At 31.4% G+C, this 12,131-nt stretch overlaps 1 protein-coding gene across 1 annotated transcript in view; it reads right to left on the bottom strand.

The window, feature by feature from the left end:
* Positions 1–300: 300 nt before the first annotated feature.
* Positions 301–12,131, bottom strand: part of LOC106474175 (DNA topoisomerase I, mitochondrial-like) — a gene marked incomplete at its 3' end in the record, with an annotated part of 21,566 nt that continues 9,735 nt past the window's right edge. The window contains exons 6-12 of the mRNA XM_013934867.2: positions 9,762–9,883; positions 9,444–9,566; positions 8,632–8,819; positions 6,225–6,369; positions 3,256–3,399; positions 2,724–2,978; positions 301–415 (exon numbers count right to left, since the gene is read on the bottom strand). Of these exons, the coding sequence (XP_013790321.2) occupies positions 301–415; positions 2,724–2,978; positions 3,256–3,399; positions 6,225–6,369; positions 8,632–8,819; positions 9,444–9,566; positions 9,762–9,883 (1,092 nt within the window). The remainder of the gene's footprint in view (positions 416–2,723; positions 2,979–3,255; positions 3,400–6,224; positions 6,370–8,631; positions 8,820–9,443; positions 9,567–9,761; positions 9,884–12,131) is intronic.

Genomic DNA, 12,131 nt, shown 5'->3' with positions numbered 1-12,131 from the left:
CCAGTTCCTCTAAAAACCAGGGCACATTACCTAATGACCCATCTTATGATTTATACCCTGGTGTTGGATGTTGGCATTGTGGATGTAATTTTTTTTCTCTCTCATGAATTGACATTTAATTACATTTGGATATGCTGCATAAAATTCATGCTATCTTTCCTTTTGATGTATTCTATTACTTAATTTTTAGATTTTCTAAATAATATATATATATATATATATATATGTGTGTGTTCTAATATATAGGCCTTACTTGACATTGTAACAAAAAATATAACGTGTTTGGAATCCATTACTAACCTTCCATCAGGAGGCTTAGCTGCTCCTGAAGTGTTCTAGAAGCATTAAATGTTCTGAAAACTTTGGCTGTGAGTCCTTCCATGAGTTCATTTAGGTACTTGTTTAATATGGCAGTCTGAAAATAAACATATTTAATCATGTATAACCCTGGATTCTATAAATTACATATTCCTTCTACTAGAAGGTCTATATTACTGTATGATCAACCCTCCACACACCCAAAAAAAAACAACCGCATCAGCATCAAAACTGACTCTTTAGATAAGATACAATCCAAACATCACTAATATCAGATACTGGAGAAGGTTACTTCTACAACAGTGTTGAAACTGTCTTCTGTAACAGTTCTAAAGTCAGTCCAACAGACAAGTTGCCAATGTAACATTACTAAAACTATCCATTGCTACAGTACTTAAACCAGTCCATCAGACAAGTTACCACTGCAACTGTACTGAAGCCACTCTATCAGACAAGGCAACAGTATTGAAATCAGTCCATCAGACAAGTTACCACTGCAACAGTATTGAATTCAGCCCATCAACAAGTTGCCACTGCAACAATATTGAAGCCAGTCCGTGATATAAGTTGCCACTACAACAGTATTGAAGCCAGCCCATAAACAAGTTGCCACTACAACAGTATTGAATCCAGCCCATCAACAAGTTGCCACTGCAACAATAACAAAACCAGTCCGTGATATAAGTTGCCACTGCAACAATATTGAAGCCAGTCCGTGATATAAGTTGCCACTGCAACAATATTGAAGCCAGTCCGTGATATAAGTTGCCACTACAACAGTATTGAATCCAGCCATAAACAAGTTGCCACTGCAACAATAACAAAACCAGTCCATGATATAAGTTGCCACTACAACAGTATTGAATCCAGCCATAAACAAGTTGCCACTGCAACAATAACAAAACCAGTCCGTGATATAAGTTGCCACTACAATACTACATACTAAAACCAGTACATCAAAAAATTTGCCACTGTAATATTAATGAAGTAAGTCCATCTGTGGTATGCAGGCATACCATCTGTTTAGTACCTTCTTGTTTCTAAATTTGTCAGTTTATCATATGTATGTGTATTTCTCACATATCACATTGTTAAGAAAGAATTGAATTATTTTGCTTTAGCTACCTGTTGTTTTATGTCATTATCCTGGAATAATATCTGATCTGCCAATGGAAATAGTAGCTGTATAACTACAACTTGCATATGAAAGTAGACATTAGTTTTAGCCAATGGTAGGTCAGGTGCAATCTTGGAGTTATAGCCTCCCATATTTTCAGATGGGAATGACCAATGACATGGGTAGTGCTATTAGCCTTGGGAAGGTATGATGCTATAGATTTTAACTTTATAAAGCGATACCTTCTCAAACTGGAACACTAATTCAACAGACAGTTTTTGAGTTAGTTTTTCTTGAAGATATTCTGGTCTAATGGCTTAAAAGTTAGAGAACTAACAGATCTTTAATTCTCCAGTAAAAGTAATCACCCTCAATGTTAAAACAAAACACATGTTTCTTGTATTTCTGTACACATGTGTCCAGCCTCTTTATTTCTCACAAGTTCTGATAATTCAGGATTACCCTGTAATAAATATATTGTAAAATTTGTTATTTGGTGGACCTATCTTTTCACTCTAAGGGAAACAAGCTTCACCTGAACATATGACACATTAGACAAGTTAGGATATCAATATAGTACTGAAACCGGCCCAAAACGCAAATACCCCAAAAACTGTTATTACTCATGAAGCATTAAATCCAACCCAATGGATGAGTTACTACTGAAATAGCACTAAAATCGACCCACTGATAACATACTATTGAAAAAGTACTAAAATTGGCCCAGTAGACAAGTTAAAACTGAAATAGCACTAAAACTGACCCAGTGATAAAGTACTACTGATACAGTACTAAGACTGGCCTAGTGGACAAGTTACAACTGAAAACAGCATTATAACTGGACCAACAGACAAATTAATACTGAAAGAGCACTAAAACCATCCAATGAACAACTTACTGCTGAAACAATGCTAAAACTAGACCAACAAGTTACTAAACAAAGAGCACTAGAACTGGATGAACAAACAAGTTACTACTGAAACAGCTCATGAGATATATTATTATACCACTTAAAACAAGTTTGAGTTTAACCAACTAAATAGGTCATTACTAGAACATCTCAACCCACCACACAGGTTGCCAACTGAATACCAAACTCACTTTGTTAAGTAAATATTTTAAACAATCCACTCACACCAATATCATATCAAAATAGTTTCAATTATGAACGTACACTCTTTTACTAGTTTAGTACTTAAATTATTGAAATTTGTGATTACTTTAACGAACTTATGGCATTTGAATTTCACTAGTCTCCAAAATTAAAAAAGTTGTAAACACAACTTACATTTAGGCGATCAAACAGATCATCACCAGGTTGTTTGTTTTCCATAAAAATCTTCAAGTTCTTGTACACACGCTTTTCTACTGGGACACTATTAAAGTAACGAATGGAATCTTTACCAAGAAAGTCAAACTCAACAACATAGTCTTTACCATCCTTCTCATCATATAAAGTTATGTGTTCCACACGCAGTGAGCAGCAGCCTACTGTGTCTGCACTTTCCCCCTCTTCTTTCTCATTACCCGCACGAAGGGCAAGCTGTGAAGGAATAAAATCATGATCATCTTTAAATGCCACAGCTTCATTAAGGACATTAAGTGTTAAATTTATCACAAATATAACTAAATATTGTTAATACTGCTCTTTTCACATATAAAGTAACATATATGGTCAGTTTGTAATCATTACCATAACTTATAATTATTCAATAAACTAATTAACACGAGAGAGCTTGATGGTAGCTTATTATATCTCATTTAATGCAAAACATTGCCTTTTAGAGAAACTGTCTGCAGTAAAGTTAAAAGTACTTTACCTTATCAATAAAGTAAAGTGCCACAGCTCTCTGTCTCACTCTCATTTCTTTTGACTTCCAGTCTTCTCGGTATTCATTTCTGATCCTATCAACATGTTTATACAACTTTCGAGCTGTTTCATATTTCTGCCAGTCCTTCTCACCCTGTAAATTAAAGTAAGCTTAAATTATATGAAAATTATATATAAATAAATTTATATATATATATATATTTTTAGATATACATTTTTAGATTCTGTTTAAGTTTAATGCAAGTTTTTCTTGTTGTTTTAATTGAGTATTATTACATTGTAATATCTCAGTCGGGCTATAAATACATGCCCAAAATGTAGTTTGAGTTGGTTAGTTATCTAGTTAGAAAGAAAAGATAGATCTAGACTGCATGATTGTGAGTTTAGCCATAGAGAGTGTATAGTGGCGATTTTTAAAGCTAAATTATCACAGACTATATTGTAATACAGAGTAGAGAAGAATAATCTGTCTTGTCAATTGTGTTGAACCAGGCTGTGTGAGCTTTGATGAAAAAGAGACAATTATTTAAAACTCTGAATTCAACTGTGATAACCAGAAGAGCAACAAACATTTGTATGTACGTTTAACTTGCTTTAATATATTATTTTAAAACAAATGAACTGTGTGCTGTTTATTTATTGTTGACATTTATCACCAACAAGTCACAGACACCTACTATAAATATTACAGTCCATCGATATATAAAAAACCTGACATATATCATGGTAAAAGAATACCTGCATGGAGTAGAAAATAATACCAGTATTTACTTTTAAATAGTTTTAAGTAGAATAAACAGTACATTAGCATTTGATAATATTGTTGTGAACTATGCTTTTCAATATTTTAATTTAGATGTCTTCTATTGTTTGCTAGAGAGAGTTTTGGCACAATATTAGTGATCCCTAGAAATTTCCATAGATTTGATGTGACATTTAAATTTTTTAGACTTGTGGAAAGCAAATATTGTAATATAAAAAATAATTTAATCAGTTGATTAGTTAGTCAGTGAGTCTGTATCATGTTATTGACTAATTACTGAGTTATTGTGTCAAGAATAAATGGACAGCAAACAATCCATTTGTTTTAAAATAATATATTCAAAACAAGTCAAACTTGTGTACAAAAATTCGTTTCACAATAGTTATCAAAGTTGTATCTAAAGCTTTAAATAATTCTCTTTCTTTTCAAAAGTCCACACAGGCTAGTTCAGTTACTTTAGAACTCAACTGACAAGAGAAATTATTTCTATCTACTCTGTTTCTTACTACACAATCTGTGATAAATTCACTTACGTTAATACGTGGGTTACCACAGTTGTATTCAGAGTTTTGAATAATTCTATTTTACTCAAAGTGTACACAGGCAGGTTCAGTTACTTTAGAACACCCTTTGATAAGACAAATTATTGTCCTTATCTCTGTTAAACTGTAAAACTCACTTTAAAATATTTCCCAGTAGAACTAAACTAACAATCATGCTGTCTAACTTCATTTTCACTAACTTAACATTTTCCTCTTAACTTGTACTAATTTAGTGTACATTACAGAAACTAACTTTTTTTGATACAAAATTAGCAATATTTTAATATGACGAATGAGATCAAGACATTTCAAATCCAAAATGCTTTGATTAATTATAACTAGCATGTGAAATAAATAACTTCTAGTTATGAAGATCGAGACAAATGATACAATTATAAATACTTTATTGTAACACAATAGGTGGTACGATGTCAATGCATTTACTCAAAAAACAAACAAATGTAAAAGGAACAATATAGTTTTGGTTAAATATGCTATTAACCTGAGAGTTCTTACTGGAACTCTATCTGTGAGCTTGTGTATAAGACAAGAAGTAAAATTGGGGATTATTTTAAGAATAAAAAGTATCGTTTTTTACACTGGCAAACACAGTAAATTGTGTGCAACATTTTTTTCATTATAATTACGTAGTTGTTCATTGTCATGAACCTATATGATTACTCAAATCTAATTATTAATTTGTTGCTAATTATTTTTAATTACTAAATACCAATCACTAACTAGTTTTTATCCCATGTTTTAACTGCTAATCAGCTTCCATCTACAAGGAAGTCTTGAGAAGGATTATTTCTTTTGCAATAGTGACCAAGATTTGATCCTGAGTCTTCTTGATAGAGAGAGGCTGGTGTACTATTCACTCATTTGGGGGATCCTCCCATTAGGACTTCAGTCAACTAATTAACTGAATATTTTCAATAGAGGTTTTTTCTGACTTCTATGTTAGTTTGTAGGTGGGCATAGAAGGCTTTTTTTATCTTTATTGTTCTCATGTGTGTTCATAACCCATTGTTTTAGCATTATCACAATTTATTCTATGTCTTATTTGGCATGATGGGCTATTGCAGATAGAATGGGGTTAAATTGGGACTTGTTTGCAGAAACAAGGATTGAATTCAGTTTATTTATCTGAACTTCCTTTGTATATGAGCAAGTGAGTGTTGGTACAAGTAGAAAGTTTGAATAATTATACATATTGTGATAAACTCTGTGTTCTCTTTTGTATAATTTAACTTCTTATAATGTTCATTAATGTTATTTTGTGTTTATATTTAGATGGTGATACTTTATCCCTTCATAGAGCATGACTTTATTTTCTAAGTTAGTCTTTGAGTTAATTTAACCATAAGTCCTTTAGGAATTACATCATGTTATTTACATTTATGAAGGAAAATGAGATGATTACTATTTTGGCTAATTTATAGTTAAGTTTTTCCAAATCCACAAATTAAGTACAAAGTTCAGTAAGTATTTAAGCAGTTGCTATATCTTTAGTTTGTGCTTGGCATATCATTCATGGCTTAATAGTGTAAAGTAGTTAAGTGGGAACTTCACTTTCATCTTTTTTTTGCTAAGATTCAGTATTAGTCTACAGGTTTTATCTACTTTAAAATAACTGATAAGCAGTGAATTTACCTTCAGTTTTGAGCTGGGATTCAACATGATATATTTGGAAGCACCTAGAATATTTTCTACCCAGCATGCCAACCAAGTAACAGTGTTGTCGTGTCGAACCTCTTTCCACTTGTGTCCTTCTGGAGGTTTGGGAACTATTCCTTCTCTAAGAAGGTGATGTAAAAACAACAATACTTTTAGCCAAGTAGAATGTCTCATTATATTTAATAAACAAGTTTTATTTATCTACCTACCTATGTATGATCACTCTGAGGTAACTACAACAGCTAAAGTACATAAAGGTATCATGAGAAAGAAAATTTTCGGTACTACATTGTTAGTAAATGTCAAATCTGAAAACTGCTGTGTTACAAGCTTAGCATTAGATGAGTATAATTTTCTGTTAATTGTAATAGTTAATAGAATACAAAGAAGCATAGACAACAATACTCTTTAATAAAATCAAATACAATTATTAGAGTTAAAAAAAACACCACAGGAAAAATATTCTTTAGACAAATAGGATATACTTATAATATTTATTAGGTTTATGTTTTAACTCACCATAAATTAATTTAGGCATGTGAATAATATTGTTATGACAGCGGAAGTCACGTGACGCTGGTAACATGTCATGAGCTTCTAGAAGGATCATGACTTTTCTTGGCAACTCTAGTCTTTTCCAGGCACCCTCTATTTTAGTATATAAGCCCGTCATATAAAGCAGAGATAATGGCAGATAGACAGATATAGAGACAGATAATTGAATGAAGCGAGTGGTAGTGACTGTAAGTAAAGTGCGTGAATTGTTGTGAATTATAGCATGTGTTTATAAAAGTAGTTAACTTTAAAGTGAATGTGGAAAAATCTTTGTATTGCAAAGTTGTATCGAGAAAGAATAAACTAGTTTTAATTAAGATAGGACTTGTATCGCTGTAGTTCCTTGGGAAGAATTTATACCAGAAATTAACAAACGACCAGAGACGTAACAATATTATGGCACTGCTCCTAATTTATTTTTCAATATTATACAGCAGACCAATGTGTCTATGTAATAATTTATGCAGACCAACTACTTACTGTTTATATTACAGATTCATTTCACCAAAGGCTAAACAAAAAATATAATCTGTGACATAGAGGCATTCTTTGATTCACTGCACCCTCTGCTGTGGAGTGCAGTTTCAGCTATTCAAAGCTAATCAGCACAGCTTGGGTCAGCAAAACAAGGAATTATAGTTAGGCCTCAATTTCAAGATTTTATTTTCAGTGAAGTGTACAGTTATAATAGTTAAGAGTAAACAAAAGTAAAGACAAACACTCTGTAGTCAAATAGAATGTAATTACAGCAGTCTATAAAATAGCAAAGACAACAATATTCTTCGTTCCGGTGGTTCTTCAACTTTTTGACTAATAAGAGACAATTCTTATGAAGAAGTAAAAACACAGATTTAGGTGTGAATGGAATGATGGCCCAAATAAACTGAGGACAAGTTACAGATGACTTGTGATAAAGATTTGGGAGCAGGACCAATTTCTTTTATCATAAATAATAGTAACAGTCTACAATGTAGTAAAGACAACAAAAACACCGTTTTTCAAAAGAATAATTTCAAAAAAGTCAACCACGTGAAAAGGGGCAAAAATAAACCTTTGAATCAAGGAAAATATAATTCAACAGTAAGTTTTCATCACATAGAATACAAGAGGAACACAACAATAGAACAAACAATAATGCTCTTTAGTTTAAAAAAATCATTTAAAACGAAAATAGATTTTGTATGTTGATACTATTTTGTTACTTGAATTTCTAGTTTTCTGTTGTAGAAAATATAAGGTAGACTGCCAAAAATAAAATAAAAACTCAATCCATCAAGCCAATACATTAATTTTCTAACTGAAGTTCAGCTAAATCTATTCAATATAAAATCTATACAGGAAAGTCTACATAAAAGTGTTTTTAACATGTATTTACCTACTGTCCTATTTATCAAAACTGGTCTTCAACTAGGGGAAAAACATTAAAGTTTTTAAAAGATAAACAGCAAAAAAGATATTTTTCAATAGAAATTAACTGAGATTTCATTGTAAAAAAGAATTTGTTTCTGCAATTGTTAAATAAATATAAATAAGCATACATATTTCTCCAGATTAAAACTTGCCCCCCAGTGGCAAGTCTGTGGACTTATATGTTAAAAACTGGGTTTTGATACCCATTTTGGGCACAGCACAGAGAGCCCACTGTGTAGCTTTGTGCTTAACTACAAATAAATAAACAAACAAAGTTTAAAACTTTATTTTGATTTATATCATGTAATTCAAAAGTAATAACTTTTATTTTTACTACTGAATCTATTAAGTCTAAACTATGAAACACGATTCAACCTAATCGCAAAATAAACTTTTCATTTCTGCCAAGTTAACTTACTTTCCAATGTTAATGATAATGTCTTCAGGCTGAACACGTCTCTTCAACATTCCCATTTTTGGGTGTTCTCCACGGCCACGGAAAAGTCCAGGGGGTTCAATTTTAAAGTTTCCTATTTTTTGTTTGTGCCCATCAATAATACAAAATCCATTCTTTTCCTGTATCTCCTCATTCGTTTTTTTAATTTCCTATAAAACAGAGACTATGGTAAAAATTACTAAAAACCTTCTAATTTATTTCTGTTGAATATTTTATTCAAAAGGATATAGTATTATGTCTTGATCATAATATAATAGCATGTAATTTTTAAAGTGCTAGCAATAAGTAAACATGTCAGTAAAAATACAGACAATTAGATCTTTAATACTGAGTCACAAACAGAGTTTTTTAACAGCTTTAATCTGAACATCTTATGCAGACAACCCATTGTATCTAGTAGAATTTGTCACAATTTCCTTCAGTTGCAAGAATAATGTAAGGAAATAAGAAGAAAAGTTTGTTTTGTGATCTCCATCACCAAAATTACGTTCTTATAATCTAGATATTATTTAGATATTAAACATAGCTACCACCTTCAGTTTTTCATCTATCCAGACTGTTTATAGGAATTCAAATATAGGTTTTCTTAAAATTTTTGTTCATTGAAAATAATTGATCAGAAATGAACCCCAGAAAGCTCCAGTATGGAAGATTCCATTAATCTAGCATTCACCCCCCCCAAAAAAAACCAACCACAAAATATGTGAGACAAGCTTATGTTTCTTTAAATATTTCTAAAGTATAAATATAAGTATACATTCAAAGTGTCTTACAGCTTTTTCCTCCTTTGACATGTTCTTTCTCTCTTCTGATTTCTGTTTGAAGTATTCTGCTAGTTCCTTGAAATTACACTTCTTTAAGTCTGTGATGTGTTCTCTTTCTTCTTGGGTCATCACCTACGGCACCAGACAAAACAAAATGAAGTCACAAGACGACTTGTATAAAAAGGAACAATCAAACATTTGAAAACATCAACTCAAAAAAGGAAAAAATTATTATTAGATAAACAGTGAGTGAATATGATATTTAAAGGCAATATCATAAAAAAGATGTTGGAAAATAACAACAAAATATTCAAGTTTTAAACAAACCTTTCTCCAATCCTTGAAAAAGTTTTTATTGAAAACGTCTTTAGCAGTATAATCATGTTCAAGCATCTTGGCATAAAACCCTGCCACCTCCTCTGCTTCGGGGCTTAACGACATGTGCGTACCTTTGGGAAGAAGCAAGATCTTTGTTAACGATGGAATTCTTTTAAACATTTGGTTTAATGATTTTACTATGAATGTGATATGCTTTCCAAGATTCACCTACACAACATCAGTATCATGCATCAGTAATATCATAATGAACATTCTTCGCATGTTCTATAGACTTGATGACTGAACATAGAGAAAGCACAACAAATGTTACAAGTTTATAAAGTTTTAACTGTCCTGCTTATTTCACATACAGGTAGTTGTTACACATCCCGAGTGAACCCTAATGCAGTAATTCAAAAACCTGTTTTCATTAATTAGACTGTTATTAACAATACACAGCGACATTACTGTTGTATTTGGGAATAATGTTAACTTAAATACAGTTTACATTTAACATAATGGAGGGGTAAAAATATTTGTCTATAAAACACCATTCTGATGCTTTGAACAAAGTATTGTTAAAATTATAATTTCCCCTTTGTTTATTATCAAAAAAAAATCTTAAAACAAACTTTGATTTAGCAGCAGTGCCCTGATACAATGACCATCACCTACCACAAAAAAATTTTTAGCAGTGTGTAATGGTCTTTTCTGGTTTTGGTGATTGTCTTACAGGTTTTGTTATCAGAAGCCATTAAAACTTAAATGAAGCATATCAGAGAAGATCCTTCACAGGGGTAAGATTGAAATTAAATAATATAAAAGTACAAATGAAGCAAAAAATACAAAAATAATTAATAATTAATTATAGAAAAATAATTATTAATGTTTATTAGATGAAATAATCTACACACTGAAAAATTAAATAAATAACAAAATGCATATAAAATAGAATACTAACTTGAACAGAAATATTCATGAACTGATAAACTAAAAGTTAAATTTATTCGATACGAATATTGTCATCAATGAACCTGATATTCACAAAACATCAGTAATAAAAACATAAATATGAAGTTTTATGTAAAGACACAGACAAACCTTGTACATAACAAGTTTACTGAAACTAAATGTATCTTTTTAACTTTTCGCACAGTACATCTGATTTTCTTCAAATATGTATCACATCGCATATACAACTTTTATGGAAATGTTTTACTTTGTACATAACGATATTCAGTATTTAAGATAACCTAATCAAACATTCAATGAGAGGTTCAGCATTATTCATACTGTTGCGTCAGCGAGGTCACGTGACTAGTGTCACGCCACCTGTTTCTAGAACTATCCCGTTCCTTCGGGAGTGCTCTAGCATTTACTAGATTGGGGGGGGGGTAGTCTGGTATATATATAAGACGCTCACAACGTGACACGACAATGTGTGTAGGTAGTGAGTAATTGATTTGCAGTCAGAGAGTATTGTTAAAGTTCAAGAGCACCAAAAGAAACAAGAAGAACGAGAAGAGAAATTACAGCAGTGGTTGGAGGAAAAAGAAAACAGGTGGCGTGACACTAGTCACGTGACCTCGCTGACGCAACAATACTTTTCCAATAGAAATTTATAGAAAACTAAATAAGAGTAAATCCAATTTTCTGTAATATATTTTATTACACATATATCATTATATCTATAAATTTTCAGAGCACAATTTTCTTGTACATTAATTAGTCCCATTTAAAAAAAAAACTTTGAGTATTAGTGCTAGTAAGTATGCATTTTTACTTAAACACTGTACAGGTTTGTTTGTTAAGCACAAAGCTTCAGAATAAGCTATCTGTGCTGTGCCCACCATGGGTATTGAAACCCAGTTTTTAGCTTTGTAGGCACACAATCTTGCCACTGGAGCCCATTGCACATGAACAAAAGATAAATTATTATTATTAGAGCCCTGAAATAAATTGATATGAGCCATAAAATCTTAATTTGTCAGTAGCCTAAGTATCCTTAGTTTAATTTAAATTCTCTGTAAAAAATAAATAAAAAAGATGACTAGTTTCACCCCTCTTGTAAGCAAGAATTTATAAATATGCACTACATTGAATATGAGATAGAAAAGCACACTTTTAATTTGTTTAAGACTGTATATAATCTATACTATAATGCATCATGCTGTTGTATACACTAGAAGGATTTAGACAATTTAGCAATAAAGTTAGAAAAAATTACCTTTACTCTCCAGATGATAAAAACTTTATATTTCAGGCAATTTTCTGCTATGGCAGCTTAAGGCTAATACTAGAACTTCAGTAAAACCCTTTCAATATCTAATAATGTGACTCCATCATTATTATTGTTACGTCTCCGTTTGTTAATTAACC

Source organism: Limulus polyphemus, unplaced genomic scaffold, assembly GCF_000517525.1.
Source record: "Limulus polyphemus unplaced genomic scaffold, Limulus_polyphemus-2.1.2 Scaffold6913, whole genome shotgun sequence".
NCBI lineage: Eukaryota > Metazoa > Arthropoda > Merostomata > Xiphosura > Limulidae > Limulus > Limulus polyphemus.
The sequence above is the reverse complement of the archived record's forward strand: the minus strand, read 5'-3'. Positions and strand labels throughout refer to the sequence as shown.